The sequence below is a fragment of the Coregonus clupeaformis genome, unplaced genomic scaffold, assembly GCF_020615455.1.
Source record: "Coregonus clupeaformis isolate EN_2021a unplaced genomic scaffold, ASM2061545v1 scaf1206, whole genome shotgun sequence".
NCBI lineage: Eukaryota > Metazoa > Chordata > Actinopteri > Salmoniformes > Salmonidae > Coregonus > Coregonus clupeaformis.
In genome coordinates this window covers 142,869-162,751 of record NW_025534660.1, presented here as the reverse complement: position 1 = coordinate 162,751, position 19,883 = coordinate 142,869, and the positions used below count along the sequence as shown (strand labels likewise).

The 19,883-nt window shown below is 41.8% G+C and overlaps 1 protein-coding gene across 1 annotated transcript; it reads left to right on the top strand.

The window, feature by feature from the left end:
• Nucleotides 1-514: 514 nt before the first annotated feature.
• Nucleotides 515-19,064, top strand: LOC121573907 (myelin protein zero-like protein 1; the record flags this gene model as incomplete). The annotated part of the gene is made up of 5 exons (XM_045217734.1): nt 515-687; nt 1,869-2,082; nt 2,542-2,665; nt 7,782-7,890; nt 18,912-19,064. Coding segments are annotated over 5 exons (722 nt in total), but the record flags the coding sequence as incomplete, so codon positions are not given.
• Nucleotides 19,065-19,883: the final 819 nt, after the last annotated feature.

Genomic DNA, 19,883 nt, shown 5'->3' with positions numbered 1-19,883 from the left:
AATGGCTGACAGTAGCCAAACCACAAACCGAACGTTGCAGTGAGATGCAAGCACTTCTAGCTGATTGCGAGGAAACGTGCTTCGGTCGACAACATTTGGCTATTGTTTACATATTATGCATCACGTGCAATGCGTCGAGATTGAAAATACAAGCCGATAGAGCCATATACAGACCGGCGCCCCAAAAAGTCAGGTTAATAATACTTTCTTGTGGACATTTTATCTTCACTTACTACTGTCAAAATGACCAACAGCACGGACAACCGGTAAAGTAAGTTGAAATATAATTGTATTCAACATTCTGGCTTGAGACTCATGTGACTTCTTTCAGACTGAATAGCCATTGGGTAACCATGGTAAAAGTCTGATGTATTAGGTAAACTTAGGCCTAGCAGCTATAAAGCATCAAAGCTTTGATGTATACATTTAAGTGCCTATAGAGCCCCAATCCCACCCAGCTTCTCAACGTTGAATACATTAAGAAAGAAACTGAATGATGGTTCTTTATCAACAGGTCTAAATCTAACATTGGCCATAGAGTTGTACACCCCGGCGGAAGTGCTGGTTGAGAATGGCACCACGGGGATCCTCAAGTGTTCCTTCAAGTCCAGGGAAGTGATCAGCAGTGCAGCCACAGTCACCTGGTCGTTTCGCCCGGCGGGATCCGACGCCGGACACGCCGTTTCCGTGAGTCCTTTCTTTTTCTGAGGTCCATGAAACTCCCATGAGCTTTCTCTCAGAACTTCCACCGAGGGGTGTTCTAGCACAACATGTTTCCTGGTATTATTTAGGCCCACTGCCACAGAAAAGAGTGAGGGAGTGTGCGTGTGTTTGTGAGTGGTCCAATGAAAGGAAAGGAGCCTGAGGAGGGTTGTGTTATGTTCTAGGCCACTTCTTCCTGACCACCTGCCTCCTTCCCTTTCATGTTTCTCCAAACTTAAGCTTTGAATTCAATGCTCCTTCCCTCCTCTGGTTCAGTGCAATATATATATATAGATAGTGTGTTATTATAGGTAGGAAGCTAGAAAGGAACTGGGTCGTGTTCATTAGGCACCAAACGGGCTACCTGGACTTGTCCAATAGGAAACTAAATGTTTTGTTTCCTGTTGCAAAATAAAAATATTTCGTGGCCAAATGAACATGACCCACAATTCAATGAGGCAGTATCATTGACCTGTTTATGTGGGAAAAGTGTTGAGCCTGACAGAGCAGTTTCTTAAGTTAAATACATTTTTGCAATGCTGGGATTTGTATGGTAATGGTAGGAACTAGTCCCCGTATTCCCATTTCCCTCCCCTAGAGATCTAGCAAGCTGGCTCATCTTGCCCGTAATGATGTGCTTGTATCCGGCCTTGTAACAGAGTGTAGTTGGAGAGGGAGTCACCAACACCCACACTAATCCACACAGCTATATGTCCACTCTCATCTTTTAAACAAAATGACTATTGAGGATATCTGTCTGTCATGTAAATGCTAAACAAATTGCCCAATCAGTTTGGTACAGTAGCAGATACGAACATAACACACAGTATCAGGGTAAGATTTGCAGTTTTGCTGTTGCTTGGCAAAAGTGCCCAGTCATATAGGTAAGCCATAAGCATCCCAACGGTTAAACCTGTTTGCTTGTCTTTCCCATTTCCTGTTATGAGTCCTTAGTCATTGGCTATGTCCCAAATGGAAACATATTCCCTATATAGCCTAGTGTACTAATTTTGACCAGAGCCCCATGGGCATGCTCAGACGTAGTGCACTATAAAGGGAATAGGGTGTCAAATGGGATGCCGCCATTGTGTGCAATTCTTGCACTATCTATTTTCTCTTCAGTCATTCTTTATATCAACATTATTTTTTCCGATGTCTTTTTTTAGATTTTCTATTACACTTCTGGGAAGCACTACCCAGGGAGCGTGGCTCAATTCAAAGACAGGGTGAAATGGGCGGGAGACCTGAACAAAAAAGATGCCTCAGTCCATTTAATCGAGGCGCAGTTCAACGACAACGGCACCTACTCGTGTGCCGTTATTAACCCGCCCGACATATCTGGCACCGCCGCTCAGACACAGCTCAAGGTTGTTATCAAAGGTAAACTTGCAAATAGATTCACAACAGTACAGCAAAACTCAATTCACTTTTCAATAGGACCTGACCAATATCTCTCACATTGAAGGATGACTTGGAATAAAACAGCCAGAAAATACATTTCACCTAACAAACTAACGGAGGGATTAACAACGTCTTACTAACCAGGGGTTGAGAAACACTCGTACAAGAGATTCACAATTTTAACACTAACACTGATTTAACGTCTCAAACATTGAACTGGTAGTATTAGGCCCTATAAAATCTGTATAATTTGTTTAGCCTAATTCAATTTTCACTGATGTATTATGATATACTTCATTTCATTGATTCCCTACTAAGTTAAATAATGTTTTACAATATTGTATAAGGCCCTAGTAGTATTTGCACAGCTGTGACTTTGTAACATAATTGTAATGTTGTATGATGATGTTTCGATGCTTACGTTGTCTTGTTTTGCAGAGTCTCTCCCTCAAGACAACACGGCTGTCATAGTGGGCGCCGTGTGCGTCATCGGGCTTATCCTCATCGCTGTGGTTACCTGCCTGATCATTAAGAGGTATCAAACCAGCCATGAATACGAAGGGTAAGGCATTCTCCCTTGAATTACCATCAAGGTAGTAGATAGCTTTAATAGTACTTTAATAACTTGACTTTGGTCAGTATCAATCATTACACCTGACCATCAGTATCTGTAGAGTATTTTAGGAGGTATCTAAAAATGAAATATTTGATCAAACAAAAGAAATCACACAGAGGAGTCTTTTATCCTGGTGATATACGCTGAGTATACCTAACATTAGGAACACCTTCCTAATATTGAGTTGCACCCCCCCCTTTGCCCTCAGAACAGCCTCAATTCGTCAGGGCATGTACTCTACATGGTGTCAAAAGCATTCCACAGGGATGCTGGCCCATGTTGACTCCAATGCTTCCTACAGTTGTGTCAAGTTGGCTGGATTTCCTTTGGGTGGTGGGTGGCGTGAAAAACCCAGTAGTGTTGCAGTTCTTGACACAAACCTGTGCGCCTGGCACCTACTACCATACACCTTTAAAATGCACTTCAATCTTTTCTTGCCCATTCACCCTCTGAATGGCACACATACACAATCCATGTCTCCATTGTCTCAAGGCTTAGAAATCCTTCTTTAACCTGTCTCCTCCCCTTCATCTACACTGATTTGAAGTGGATTTAACAAGTGACATCAATAAGAGATCATAGCTTTCACCTGGATTCCCCTGGTCAGTCTATGTCATGGAAAGAACAGGTGCTCTTAATGTTTTCTATACTCAGTGTAATTTCCAATTGTGTGCGACGACTGCTCTACTGTCAAACCGTTACTGCATGCGGTCAATGGTTCTTGACAAGGTCAATCAAAAGGAACTTCATCTCTGCAGAAATTACGCATCAGATGTTCATAGCTGTCTTTTTTTCTGAAAGCGCCCCTTGCAGTGATTGGAGGTCTACTTTCAAAATGATGTTTTAATGGACTGTTTGGTTGTGGGGCCTGCCTGAATATCTCTTCTTCTCTCTCCTTCCCAACCTCGCCCCTGGCGTGTTTCTGGGTCACGCACACACACACACACGTTCTTAGTCAGCAGATCTTAACACTTAGCCCTAACTCCGCTGCATGGGATATGGGGGTTGGGTTACGGTGGATTGTCGCTTATGCCCTCTCTCTTGGAATAATACAGTAACACGTTTGTGATTAAAAGTGTGTCTGTGTCCGAAATAACCTTAAATGAAAACTCAGTCGATAGACGCGGCTGGACTTTCCAGTGTGTCTGTGTGCTGACTACGTGGGGTTAGATTGTACCAGCAGTACTTGTAAATGCCCTATAACCATGAAGTACTTACTGACCTAGTAGGTGTCAGATCTGCTTAGCTCAAATGGGTGCTCCTGGTTTACCATGAGAGATGTGAGTAGAGGAAGTCACGCTAGTTCTGACTAGAAGGTGTTTAGAGGGTAGGCTAAATGCTAATTGTAGACATTTCCCTCTTTTCTACCTGAATCACAAGATGGTTTCAAGGTTTTTTCATGACTTAGGTCTAATATAAAGCATTAGTTGACGCACACCCAAATAAGTAGGGGAGGTGTTGACTAACGGAATAGTAAGTCGCAGGAATGGGCAATTGGCGGAGGCTCCCCTTTTGTAGGCCTGCGAATCAATTTCCCCCCAACACAGGAGGGGTCTCAACAATGTTGAGAGTTAGAATAGTAGAATACACAAGGTGCAATTTCGTCACTTGCAGTCACTGGCAGTCACTCAATTAGCCCATGTCGACTAATATTTTTAAGATGGGTAAGTTTGTCTTGCCAGATATCATATTAAAAACTGCAAACATTTTCTCTACTCCCCATGGCAAAATGTGTAGAATTGCAAAAATGCCCCCAAAATGCTAGGGCCAGCTATGACTGCATGTATGTATGAATGTGGGTACGCAGACCCGCGAGCCACTACGGCCCCTCATGATGAGTTCAGATTTTGTGGCCCCCACCGCCATCAAAGTTGCCCATCCCTGATTGTAATGGGTATACAGTAAAACACCAATGTGTACGACTTTCAATTTTTTTTTTCTCATGAAATTATCTAGGTTAAAATAATTTTGTTTGGGTTGTATATCACATTAGATTTAAATAGATACTTTTTTAACACTGCGATTAAAACTATGCATCTAGACTCAATTCGGAATGTTTTTTTAATTAGCCTATCATCCAAATCTACCATAATTATTGACAAAAATGTAGAAAGATGAGAGATATCCTGTCTGTCAGTGCCCACAGTGGAGGATAAAAAGCGCATCGTTAAGCTTGGCTTGTCATCTAACGTTCATGTTGTTGTCTGTCACTCACATGTTACTCATCCACTACTAACCACTAATTCCTCCCTCTTCTGTCTCACTGTCATATGGCTCTCCTGTTTCCTCTAACACTACCTTCTGAACAACATACACATGTTCTTCAAGTCTCACAAAAAGCTAAATGCTAACAGAGTTTCAAGATTACCTTTTAGTCATTTAGCTTACAGGAGCAATTAGGCCTTGCTCAAGGGCACAACTACAGATTTTTCACCTTGTAGGCTCGGGGATTCGAACCAGCGACCTTTTGGTTATTAGCCCAACGCTCTAACCGCTAGACTACTTGCCACCTCAGATTCATTTCTATCACATTTTTTAAATGTATAAATTATATTTTATATATTTTAAATCAAATGCATATAGTTTTTCTATAGTTTATCCTACTTTGAGACACTTAATACATCCCCTGGTTAGATGTGAGCCGAGAGATCTTGTAGAGAGTGAACAAACTGACCTTATTATTCAAAATGGAGGATATACAGTGGGGAGAACAAGTATTTGATACACTGCCGATTTTGCAGGTTTTCCTACTTACAAAGCATGTAGAGGTCTGTAATTTTTATCATAGGTACACTTCAACTGTGAGAGACGGAATCTAAAACAAAAATCCAGAAAATCACATTGTATGATTTTTAAGTAATTCATTTGCATTTTATTGCATGACATAAGTATTTGATACATCAGAAAAGCAGAACTTAATATTTGGTACAGAAACCTTTGTTTGCAATTACAGAGATCATACGTTTCCTGTAGGTCTTGACCAGGTTTGCACACACTGCAGCAGGGATTTTGGCCCACTCCTCCATACAGACCTTCTCCAGATCCTTCAGGTTTCGGGGGCTGTCGCTGGGCAATACAGACTTTCAGCTCCCTCCAAAGATTTTCTGTTGGGTTCAGGTCTGGAGACTGGCTAGGCCACTCCAGGACCTTGAGATGCTTCTTACGGAGCCACTCCTTAGTTGCCCTGGCTGTGTGTTTCGGGTCATTGTCATGCTGGAAGACCCAGCCACGACCCATCTTCAATGCTCTTACTGAGGGAAGGAGGTTGTTGGCCAAGATCTCGCGATACAAGGCCCCATCCATCCTCCCCTCAATACGGTGCAGTCGTCCTGTCCCCTTTGCAGAAAAGCATCCCCAAAGAATGATGTTTCCACCTCCATGCTTCACGGTTGGGATGGTGTTCTTGGGGTTGTACTCATCCTTCTTCTTCCTTCAAACACGGCGAGTGAAGTTTAGACCAAAAAGCTCTATTTTTGTCTCATCAGACCACATGACCTTCTCCCATTCCTCCTCTGGATCATCCAGATGGTCATTGGCAAACTTCAGACGGGCCTGGACATGCGCTGGCTTGAACAGGGGGACCTTGCGTGCGCTGCAGGATTTTTATCCACGACGGCGTAGTGTGTTACTAATGGTTTTCTTTGAGACTGTGATCCCAGGTCTCTTCAGGTCATTGACCAGGTCCTGCCGTGATGTTCTGGGCTGATCCCTCACCTTCCTCATGATCATTGATGCCCCACGAGGTGAGATCTTGCATGGAGCCCCAGACCGAGGGTGATTGACCGTCATCTTGAACTTCTTCCATTTTCTAATAATTGCGCCAACAGTTGTTGCCTTCTCACCAAGCTGCTTGCCTATTGTACTGTAGCCCATCCTAGCCTTGTGCAGGTCTACAATTTCATCCCTGATGTCCTTACACAGCTCTCTGGTCTTGGCCATTGTGGAGAGGTTGGAGTCTGTTTGATTGAGTGTGTGGACAGGTGTCTTTTATACAGGTAACGAGTTCAAACAGGTGCAGTTAGTACAGGTAATGAGTGGAGAACAGGAGGGCTTATTATAGAAAAACTAACAGGTCTGTGGGAGCCGGAATTCTTACTGGTTGGTAGGTGATCAAATACTTATGTCATGCAATAAAATGCAAATTAATTACTTAAAAATCATACAATGTGATTTTCAGGATTTTTGTTTTAGATTCCGTCTCACACAGTTGAAGTGTACCTATGATAAAAATTACAGACCTCTACATGCTTTGTAAGTAGGAAAACCTGCAAAATCGGCAGTGTATCAAATACTTGTTCTCCCCACTGTATGTGCATCCCAAATGGCACCCTATTTCCTATATTGTGTGCACTACTATTGACCAGGGCCTATAGGGCTCTTGTCAAAAGTAGTGCACTATGTAGGGAATAGGGTGCCATTTGGGACACATACATGGTGTGTGTGTGTGTTGATTCGGAGGAGTGCCATGTTTGCTCTTCAGTGTTTAGTGGACCACTGACTGACATTGGTATGATCTGAATGTACACAACACTAATCGCTCAAGTGGGTGACCACATCTTTGGGGTGGGGAATGTTGTTTTTCTCTAATCCACTTCTTTATTTATTCTCTTACTTATTGACCAATTGATTGTAGTATAGGCTATTAGGTAAACTAATTGGTTTTTAAGTCAGTTTTATTATTTATTTTTTTGATGCTTTTTCTTAGTTAATCAGTTAATGTCTTCCATAGGATAAAATACTATCTTTTATTTGAATTTGTGCCTTGTGCCCATACAAATGCATGCCTTGTTAATCTTCCATTACAGTGTCTCTACCCAATGAATGTCACTCCTGCCAAGCTCTCCTCCCAACCACTAGGAGCAGTCATTTAGAAATGTGCCGCATAACCCATGCAGAATCTGCCCATCTCTGATTTGCATTTTTGTCCCATAAGTCTTCTCCTGTGTGTGTGTGTCTGTGTCTGTCTATGTCGACAATTTCTCTGTGCGCCAATGCTTCCCGAACTGCACAAAACAAACCTTCTCCTCTGATTTGCAAACCCCTCGCACGGCGCAAAAACTAGCTGCACCTCAGTGGAGAGTGTGAGCTCCCACGCCACACCCATGGGAGGGAAAAAACCAGAGTCCAGCTTGGAGGGCTCCAGGTGTAGCAGCCCCTCCGCCCCGGTCCAGGTAGGAGCTACAGTGAGTGACTCAAACCGACCATCCACACCCACCGTCGCCCAGGAGACACATACAGGGTGGAGAGGGATACACTAACTAACTAGAGCTGAGATGCACTACATTTTACATTTACATTTTAGTAATTTAGCAGACGCTCTTATCCAGTGTGACTTACAGTTAGTGCATTCATCTTAAGATAGCTAGGTGGGACAACCACATACTACAGGCATAGTAAGTATCGAAAGAGCTTGGACTAGGAGCTGCCCTCCCGTCGGGGTGGGAGGTCCTAGAGACCAGAGGTGGCAGAAGGGAGTGCTCAGGTTGGGGTGTAGGGTTTGAGCATAGCCTGAAGGTAGGGAGAGGCAGTTCCTCTTGCTGCTCTGTAGGCAAGCACCATGGTCTTGTAGTGGATGCGAGCTTTGACTGGAAGCCAGTGGAGTGTGCGGAGGAGTGGGGTGACATGGGAGTACTTGGGAAGGTTGAAAACCAGGCGGGCTGCAGCGTTCTGGATAAGTTGCAGGGGTTGGATGGCACAAGCGGGGAGCCCAGCCAACAGCTAATTGTTGTAGTCCAGACGGGAAATGACAAGTGCCTGGATTAGGACCTACGCCGCTTCCTGTGTGAGGTACGGATGTTGTAGAGCATGAACCTGCAGGAGCGAGTCACTGCTTTGATGTTTGCTAAGAACGACAGGGTGCTGTCCAGGGTCACTCCAAGGCTCTTTGCACTCTGGGAGGGTGACACTGTGGAGTTGTCAACCGTGATGGAGAGGTCTTTGAGCGGGCAGGCCTTCCCAGGCAGGAAGAGCAGCTCCGTCTTGTCGAGCTTGAGGTGGTGGGCTGACATTCAAGCTGAGATATCTGCCAGGCACGCAGAGATATGTGTCGCCACCTGGGTGTCAGAAGGGGGGAAGGAGAAATGTAGTTGAGTGTCATCCGCATAGCAATGATAGGAGAGACCATGTGAGGATATGACGGTGCGGAGTGACTTGGTGTATAGAGAGAAGAGGAGAGGGACTAGAACCGAGCCCTGGGGGACACCAGTAGTGAGAGTATGTGGAGCAGACACAGATCCTCTCCACGTCACCTGGTAGGAGCGGCCTGCCAGGTAGGATGCAATCCAAGAGTGTGCAGAGCCTGAGATGCCCAGCCCTGAGAGGGTGGAGAGGAGGATCTAATGGTTTGCAGTGTCGAAGGCAGTGGAGAGACCTAGAAGGATGAGAACAGAGGAGAGAGAGTCAGCTTTGGCAGTGCGGAGAGCCTCTGTGAAACAGAGAAGAGCAGTCTCTGTTGAGTGATCCATCTTGAAGCCTGACTGGTTAGGGTCAAGAAGATCGTTCTGAGAGAGTTGATCAGAAACGGCACGCTCATGTGTTTTGGAAAGAAAAGAAAGAAGGGATACAGGTCTATAGTTTTTGATGTATGATGAGTCGAGTGTTGGTTTCTTGAGGAGGGGAGCGACTCGGGCCGTTTTGAAGTCAGAGGGGACGCAGCCAGTGGTCCGGGATGAGTTGATGAGGAATGGGAGAAGGTCTCCAGAGATCGTCTGGAGAAGGGGGGAGGGAATGGGGTCGAGTGGGCAGGTTCTCTGGCGGCCAGACCTCACTAGTCGCAGGATTTCATCTGCACTACAGCATTACCCTCGCTCAGATCTATTTGTGCTCTTGCCAACTCTATTGCTGTCAGTCAAGCCAACATTTGGCTACTACAGCATAGGGTTTCAAGCTGATCTCCTTGATGGCTTCTGTGTCAGCTTGTCAATGTTCTTTAGTTTTTCATCCATCTGATTTCAGACCTGGAAAACCAGGGTCGTGTTAAGTACGGGAACATTGTAACAAAATGTTGACTATTCTACCTACTGAACATGACCCAGGTGGACACACTCCCTAACCAATCACTGGTATTAAATTTGTCATTTGTTTTCAGACCTCAGAAAGTAGTCTAATGTCGAGATGAGTGCACGTCCCAGGCCATCTGTTGTGTAGGTCCAGCTATATGCCACAAACTAAAATCAATGGAAGATATAAGCGCCATGAAAGTTCCAGATTTGCAGTGCTTATCTTTCCCATTCATTTGGTGTTGAAGCATAGCTGGATTCACACAACCGTTGGCATGAGACGTGGACTAGGGCTGGGCGATATGGACAAAATATAATATCCCAGTATTTTTTTTAATGTTGACGGTATTTGCTTTATGAGTAGTGTGTGACCCTAGGGTGGCAACACATACATTCTAAGTTAATTCAATGGGTCTTTCTCCATTCTGATTTGTTTTATACAGTTCAATTCATCTTCAACCAAAAACAATTTATCAATTTCTGCATTTCCTGCACTCATTTGAGGTCATTTCCATGCTGCCATGTAGGGCTGCATGATATGGGCAAACAATCTAGGTCTTATTCTTAACCAAATGTTGCAATTGCGGTTTGAGCAAAACACATTACATTTTTACATTTACGTCATTTAGCAGACGCTCTTATCCAGAGCGACTTACAGTTAGTGAGTGCATACATTATTTTTTTATTTTTCATACTGGCCCCCCCCCCCCGTGGGAATCGAACCCACAACCCTGGTGTTGCAAACGCCATGCTCTACCAACTGAGCTACATCCCTGAGTGAACTGTTGGAATCATGGAAATGGAATGATTATTGTAATTCTATAGTTAGAATATAATAGTGCCACTTTGAATACAGTGTTGTTTGACATGACACCGAATGAAAATGACAGGGAGTAGTTATTGTGATAGGGTAGGAACTAAAGTGTTTCCTAGGGGACCATATAATCTTTGACAACATTGAATGTTTTCTCTTAGCTACTTCATGTAGCTAACATTCACGTATTCCTCTTTGATTTAGAAGATACTGTTGCACAAACAACATGCTGATTTAGGTCTACACCATCACTGGTATTATCAGGCTGTATCGCTAGTTACGTTTGCTCTATCTCAGTACATTTATTAGCTAGCTTGCTAACTAGCGATTAGCGTTAGCGGCTAACACGATTTAGGCCAATTTGCTAAGAAAAGACTAACTAGCCGTTTGCATATGTGTTAGCTGTCTCCTATGCCTTCGTAGACTGTGCTCAGGTATTATTTTATCAACTTGTGTTAGGTTAACTACTACTTCTGGCTGATCAGGAGGGTCTGAGTGTGCTAGGAATATGGCCCCCACAATCAGACAGCTACCTACCGTCAGGAGACCTGTGAATCCCCACCCTTGCCCTGAGAACATGTCAGACGCCAGAGGCCAACCCATTGCTTTACCTTCTATCGAACTCACACAGGGATGATCAGACAGGGTAAGGGAATCTTCGTTAAGGAGCCAACCCCCGAGTCCTAGTGGTGATCGGTTCTTTCTCCTAACTCTGTGTTTGTTCGTCAGGTGTAATTGGGTTTACCTTTTTGCAGTGTTTTGCAGTGTGTGACATGCACCCAGGTGGATCTAATAGGACTTGATAGGGCCCTTCCCAACAGGCCTGCTTCCAGTTTTTCTTCTTTTAGGGACTGGATCCACACCCTGTCTCCTGGTTAGATAGTGGGTCACCTTCTCCTTTAGTTCACCTGTGGGGCACAAAACCTCTGACATACGGGTGTGGTTAATAAACTATCTTCACACATACATGTTCAGCTCTCAATTTCTAATCTTTTTTTTTTTTAAGTATTTTGTCATCTCCTTCGTATATATTTATTATTTAATCCTACCATCTCCTACCATACCATCCATCCCCCATTTGGCACATGATTTGCCCATGTGTCTATTACCACCTACCTAAACAATCACTTAGGTAATATTGGTAATTCATTATCCAATTGCCATCCCTCCACTCTCTCTTCTGTTATTTAATGGTTCAAATCAAATATACTATTACCAAATTATAATCTTCTTCACAATTTTCACAGTACTATAAATTACCCTCAACTTAGTAAAATAAACTATCTTAAAGTCCTCCTCTCATGCCTTTAGAATTTACTAGTGTGGATGATTAATTAACACCAGAAGGTTAAAACAGAGTTCAGAGGCAATTGAAATTATTCAATGAACTGTTCCATCCCATAGTATAACCAACATTACCATTATTCTAATTATTAATTCTAAATATTTCATAAATGTTAGTTATCCCAAGTGTTCATTAAGTCCTACAGTTATTATCAATTCATTCTCATAAGAAATCATATATACCCCAAAACCTAAAAAACTCCATAAAATTCACTGTGTGTGTTCCTCTAAGACCTATCACCCTTGACCTGCTGAAAACCCCCCAAAATTGAAACAACAAAGCTTATAAACATAATACTAGGTGTGTTGTTTTTTGTTTGAAAAACCCAATTTGAAAAACAACCACAAATAGCCAGGCCTCACTTAATTTGGTAGCTCACTTTTATGACCTAAATACTGCCTAACTGAGATGAGCTAATCTCTTTCTCCTGGTTATAATCTAAAGATGGTAGTACACACAAAACATGATACAGATATCCCCAGTCTTAACCCATCAATAATTGTTTGGATCAATCTAATTCCTCATAACTAATCCATAAAACCACTCAAAATTCCTCGAGTATACAATGATTATTTAATTGATTACCCTAACTCTGCTACATGTGATCTCATCTCAAATGATCCATTATCAATTATTTGTTCAACCCCCTAGGAAAATCTGTCTCCCCTTCTATTGTTCCTGTCCCCCCTGTAAATGTCATATTTGAGTTTTTAGCCAATACAATCACGGTTACATCAAATGTTCCCTCATTTAATGGTATTTTCTTCCTAATATAACTTCCCTAAATGAGATTAAATCCCTTGCTTTTCCTCTACTATCCTTCTATCATTACTGGATCAATGATAATAACTGTAATAACTATCCATAATAATTGTAATAACTATTTCACATTAAATTGTGCCTTTTTTCTGATAATGTTATAATTGTAGCCTACTCCATCACTTTAGTTTAAAATATAAGTTTGTTTTATGTAACAATTCCAGAACCCACCACAGGCTGGCGCTATTCTCCCATCTGCGATTCTCTCAAAGTAAATACTTTCTTTTCTCACAACCAGCCACGTCATCACGCCACGTCATCACCCCCCGTCTAGCCAGCCCTTCCGTCTCAAACACCCTAGTAGCAAAAATAAAACACACTCTCTAACAGCGTTCTGCATTTACCTCTATCATCGGGTTTAAGAACTAACGTAACAACATTAACTATTCTCTATTGCTGTAGTAACGTCTTGTTTGGTTCAGTTTATTTATTACGGAGTGTCCATAATACTATAATAATACATAATCGAATTCCCCTCATGCATACAGATTTCACCTTATGCCATTGAAATGCAAAATAAACCATAATAGTTCAATGGAGCCCCCTATTGGCTCTCCCCTACCTATACATTACTTCCATAACCACATTAGTTATGGTCCGATTAGCCATTAAACCTTATCACATGATCAAACAACGCCACAACCCTAAACTCATATGGGGCGGCAGGCAGCTTAGTGATCAATAGCGCCGCGCCAACAACCGAGAGGTCGCCGGTTCCAATCCCCGAGCCGACCAGGCGAAAAATCTGCAGATGTGCCCTCAAGCAAGGCACTCAACCCCAATCGCTCCTGCAAGTCGCTCTGGACAAGAGCGTCTGCCAAATTACAAAAAATGCAAATGTGAATATTCTCCACTTTCCCACCCATGACGTACGTCTACGTTCGGGTGAGCAAGTTCAGAATATCCATCGTCAGAAACCCCCAGGCACCTCTCAAATAATCACCCCGTGGTGTTCCCAGCCAACTCCCAGTCTTTCCTGGCTCCAAAAGCCACACTTTCGCTCTCTCCAGCCCCTCCCCTCGCAACTCTCTCTTCAGCTTTTGAGGAGCTGTGTTTCTTGTTAGTGTTTCCAATATTCTGTCGTTATTTAAGGTACTTTAGTCTATTTATTTAAATCAAATCATTCCCACCTAAATAGTTAAAGTTGGTGCACGTTTATATTTAAACGATAAACCGAATTATTTCAGTCTAATTGTTTAACCAGTATTTTGCAGGGTCAAACATCAAACATTACATCAAATAATCAACAAAAAAGCCTCAACCCAAGCACCTATAACCAGAATTATGCTATGTCTAACACCAAACGGCACAGTTCAAACATATCAGCTCAACCGTTTCAGTTCAGTCACACAATTCATCACTTTAGCTTTATGTTCCCAATTGTTTTTAACGGGTTATATGGTTTAAGCAACCACAAACCCAACAGTTATCCCAAAATTATACAGTTTGGACAGCCACAGACGTTTTAATTCCCAATTAATTTTCTATCAAGGTATACAGGTTTATCATTCACACTCTCATGCATACGACAACACCCGCACTGTCTAACTTTTAAAGTACCAACAATAGGTACGTTGCCACGCCCTTACCCCTTTCGTTTAACCTACTCTATTTATTATGTTCCCATTTACACCCTATTGGTGCAAAGACAATAAGTTTATACTCTCTACTAATTTGCAGTATCTCACTTATGTTCCCATTTGTACCCTATTGGTTCAAAGACAATAAGTTTATACTCTCTACTAATTTGCAGTATCTCACTTATGTTCCCATTTGTACCCTATTGGTGCAAAGACAATAAGTTTATACTCTCTACTAATTTGCAGTATCTCACTTATGTTCCCATTTGTACCCTATTGGTTCAAAGACAATAAGTTTATACTCTCTACTAATTTGCAGTATCTCACTTATGTTCCCATTTGTACCCTATTGGTGCAAAGACAATAAGTTTATACTCTCTACTAATTTGCAGTATCTACCCATGTTCCCAGTTGTCCCGGCCAATACCTAAGTACAACGACAAATGGCGATTTATACTGTCTTCTAAGTTTTTAGGAGTGCTGTCCTATGATCCCAACTATATTCAAACTATGTTCCCAATTATATCCATCCCAGACCGATACAATGACAATAGATTTTTATAGAATATAGTGACAAATAGCGTACACACTCGAGTGCTGTCCTATGATCCTAACTATATCCAGACTATGTTCCCAATTATATCCAGCCCAGACTGATACAATGACAATATATTCATTAGTCTATGTTCCCAATTATATTCAGCCTAGACTGATACAATGACAATATATTCATTAGTCTATGTTCCCAATTATATCCAGCCCAGACTGATACAATGACAATATATTCATTAGTCTATGTTCCCAATTATATTCAGCCTAGACTGATACAATGACAATAGCTTTTTATGGAATATAGTGACAAATAGCGTACACACTTTTATCCAATAATTCCCTATATCCCCAGCCCACCCCCGGTGGTACCTAGTCTGGGGATTTCAGTATTTTCCCAGAACCTCTCTTCTGTGGAACAATACTCAATATACCATGGCTTTTAACCCTCACATTTATCAAACATTTTGCATTTTATAATAAGTTAGTAAACTAAAATTTTATCAACATGATTTCATAATAGAGGTCACTTACATCAAACAGGTGTTTCACAAAATTAATTTGGATAAAGCCAATATGCAGAACTTTAGTTATATAAACAATAGGTGTCTGCTTACCTGTGTTTTTAGAAGCCCGGGCACTTTGTGAAACACACGGTTCGACGACAGCGATGTCCAATAGGCTGGATGAATCCCAGCGAAGTTCCGCTACCAGATCACAGTCGGAGGTCACCAATTGTTAGAAATTGCGTAATTCAAATCTGGTATTGGAATAAGAATCAAGAGATCTTCAATCCAAGCTAAATTTATTATATGCAAAATGTATGTATGATAAGTATGAAGGTTCGTATATACGGGTCCACTGAAATACCTCGCAGGGCACTCAGAGAACTGAATCCATTGTTACCGGTTCTTCCTCAACTACTCTGAGAGAGAGAGAGAGTTCCCACCTCTCTGCTGACCAATCAGAGTAGACTGAGCGTGGTTTAGACTTACTCAGCCAATCCGTTGGCGCACGGGTTGGTCCCAATCCCTCGGCGCTCCATTTGTTGCACACTGTTGCCAGGCATAAGTTTATCATAACAACCTGTGGAGTTAGCACTTTTTTTGCAGTACCCATGTCCTTGGAAGGTTCACAGATCACAAAGAAGCAGTGTTCATATCTGTGAGAAATACAAGTCTTATCTATAAGAAATACAAGTTTTATCTCATCCTAGCCCCTAACGTTCCTCACATGAATCACAGCCTGTTATGTGAAACAATTTATATCAGTATAGTTCAAACCTATGCTCCTCATTAATGCATTCCTTCTAAGCTATTCATCACTTCAATCCAATTATTAGAAAATAGAACCTCACAGATGGAAGAAACACAAACTTGTAGTGTAATTATAGAACGCTAGTGGATTTATATTAAGAAGCAAAGTGAAAACATCATCGTTGTCATCAACATTGTTACTTGTGCTTCATTGACCATGCAGACTGAACGCAAGTATCTCGTGGTCAAGCAACAACAAATGCGCTCCTTGAGTGACAGGGGCCGGGGCTAGGTCTGTGTGGAAAGCGTAATGGAGATAGAGCGGAGAGGGATGACTCAAGTAGCGGTGTAAACTATAAAAATGGATGTTACACACGGTCTTTCACATTTAACAAACCAAACATTCAAATACTGTTATAGAAGGTAATGTAAAAACCCAAATTGGTCCGTGCATCAAAACGGTATATAGTAAAATACGGTATACTGCCCAGCCCTAATGTGGACTTATCTTGAAGTTGGATAACTTTTAAGGTCTGAAAACATCTGACATGCTTTGATTTTGAAGTGTAATGTCCCTTTTAAGTCTAAGGTAGAGACCCCTAGACATTGTGGCCCTCAAGTACTGGAGGCGGATACCCCTTCTCTGCAGACTGACTTCAGTGGTCACCAACCCTGGGCCTGGAGCAGGCTTTTGTTCTAGCCCAGCAGTGACCCACCTGATCCAAATAATCATAAATTGTTATTGAATTGATTAGGTGTTTTGGTGCTGGACTGAAACAAAAGCCTGCACATCTTGTAGCTTTTCAGGACTAGGATTGGTGATCACTGAACAACATAATACATTCACTAGTAATGTGTGAGACCTCTCATTTAGGTTGAGCTCTAAATGCTTATGTCAACAACAGCAGGCCGGAGCGTCACGGCATACCTTTTTGCAAAGCTGCTGTTGCTGACATAAGCATGCATAGATGTTCATGTAGTGCATATGAAGGTGTTATGCATTGCTTATGAATGTTCATAGGAGGCCTCTGATGAAACTGATATTGCAGGCCTATGTCTGGGAAAAGAATAACCTTTTATTCTTTCTGTGTCTCTGAGGGTGTTTGTTTGCGGTCAACTTTGCCGGTCGACTGGTTTCGTTTGCTGATCTTGTGACGGACAGAAATGAGAGGCGCCTCTCATTTGTTGTGTTACAGCCTGAATTTAAAATTTATTAAATTGAGATTTTTTGGGTCACTGGCCTAAACACAATACCCCATAATGTCAAAGTGGAATTATGTTTTCAGAAATGGCCAATTTTTAAAAAAAAATGAAAAGCTGATTGTCTGTAAGGTCCAGCAGTCGAGCAGTGAATTTCAAACACAGGTTCAACCACAAAGACCAGGGAGGTTTTCCAATGCCTCGCAAAGAAGGGCACCTATTGGTAGATGGGTAAAAATGAAAAAAGCATACATTGAACATCCCTTTGAGCATGGTGAAGTTATTAATAACACTTTGGATGGTGTAGCAATACACCAATTCACTACAAAGATACAGGCGTCCTTCCTAACTCGGTTGCCGGAGAGGAAGGAAACTGCTCAGGGATTTCACCATGAGGCCATTGGTGACTTTAAAACAGTTAGTTTAATGGCTGTGATAGGATAACTGAGGATGTATCAACAACATTGTAGTTACTCCACAATACTAACCTAATTGACAGAGTGAAAAGAAGGAAGCCTGTACAGAATAAAAATATTCCAAAACATGCATCCTGTTTTGCAACAAGGCACTAAAGTAATACTGTAAAAAATGTGGCAAAGCAATGAACTTTTTGTCGTGAATACAAAGTGTTATGTTTGGGGCAACACATTACTCTCCATATTTTCAATCATAGTGGTGGCTGCATCATGTTTTGGTTATGCTTGTAATTGTTAAGGACTGGGGAGTTTTTCAGGATAAAAAATACATGAAATGGAGCTAAGCACAGGCAAAATCCTAGAGGAAAACATGGTTCAGTCTGCTTTCCACCAGACACTGGGAGACAAATTCACCTTTCAGCAGGACAATAACCTAAAACACAAGGCCAAATATACACTGGTATTGCTTACCAAGAAGACAGTGAATGTGGCAGAGTTACAGTTTTGACTTAAATCTACTTGCAAATCTATGGCAAGACTAAAATGGTTGTCTAGCAATGATCAACAACCAATTTGACAGAGCTTGAAGAATTTTGAAAAGAATACTGGGCAAATGTTGCACAATCCACATGTGGAAAGCTCTTAGATTTACCCAGAAAAACACACAGCTGTAATCGCTGCCAAAGGTGCTTCTACAAAGTATTGACTCAGGGGTGTGAATTCTTATGTAAATGTTTTCACTTTGCCATTATGGGGTGTTGTGTGTAGATGGGTTAGAAAAAAAACATATATTTAATCCATTTTGAATTCAGGCTGTAACACAACAACATGTTAAACTGTAAGTCAAGGGGTATGAATATTTTCTGAAAGCACTATATTTCCTATGATTTTCACGTTTTTTAAATTAGTTTAGACTTGTGTGATTCTTAGATTAGTGCTCAGTTGCGGTTGAAATTACACCCTGAAGATGACAAGAGCAGCCCAGATGTAGTTCCGGGGGGGAACAACAACAATCTGGGCTGCTCTTGTCATCTTCAGGGTGTAATTTCTACCGCTGACTGAGCACTAACAATCTGCCATTGTTACAGGCTTCCATCTGCAGTCGGCCGTTTGAACTTAACAGCTGAACCAGTGTGACGTGTATTTTTACTAACACAGTTTTCCCCCCTCCCTTTTTCCTGATCTCCCCACCCATCCATATGTTCATCACAACAGGGGCCGCTGATATACGCCCAGTTGGATCACTCGGGCACCAAGAACCCCAACTCATTCCACAAGATGGAGCCAGTGGTCTACGCTGACATAAGGAAAAACTAAAGAGAACTGGAGACCAAAAGGCACAGGCCACCATAGCTCGCTGCTTTAGGATAGGATGGGATGGGTGGGTGGGGGTTGTTTAAATACAAGGTTAGAATTTATGCTGTTTTGAAAGTTTATTTTATTTTATTCTGTCATACATTTTTCCTTTTGTCTGCTGAAAACATTCATTGCATGTTCATGTGTGTGATAAAACATTTATGCTACCAAGGCTTTCAATACAATAATACAACTCAGAGATTAGAGAAACACTGCCTTCAGAAAGTATTGTAATCTACACACAATACCCCATAATGACAGTGAAAACATGTTTTTAGAAATTTTTGCAAATTTATTGAAAATTAAATACAGAAATATTAAATTTACATAAGTATTCACACCCCTTTGTCAATACTTGTTAGAATAACCTTTTGCAGCGATTACAGCTGTGAGTCTTTCTGGGTAAGTCTCTAAGAGCTTTGCACACCTGGATTGTACAATATTTGCCCATTATTCTTTTAAAAATGCTTCAATCTCTTTCAAATTGGTTGTTGATCATGGCTAGACAGCCATTTCCAAGTCTTGCCATAGATTTCCAAGTAGATTTAAGTCCAAACTGTAACTAGGCCACTCAGGAACATTCAATGTCGCTTTGGTAAGCAACTCCACTGTATATTTGGCCTTGTGTTTTAGGTTATTGTCCTGCTGAAAGGTGAATTTGTCTCCTAGTGTCTGTTGGAAAGCAGACTGAACCAGGTTTTCCTCTAGGATTTTGCCTGTGCTTGGCTCTATTCAGTTTCTTTTTATCCTAAAAAAAACTCCCTAGCCCTTACCGATGACAAGCATGTTACCCGCCACATTTTTTGCAGTTTGACTTTAGTGCCTTATTGC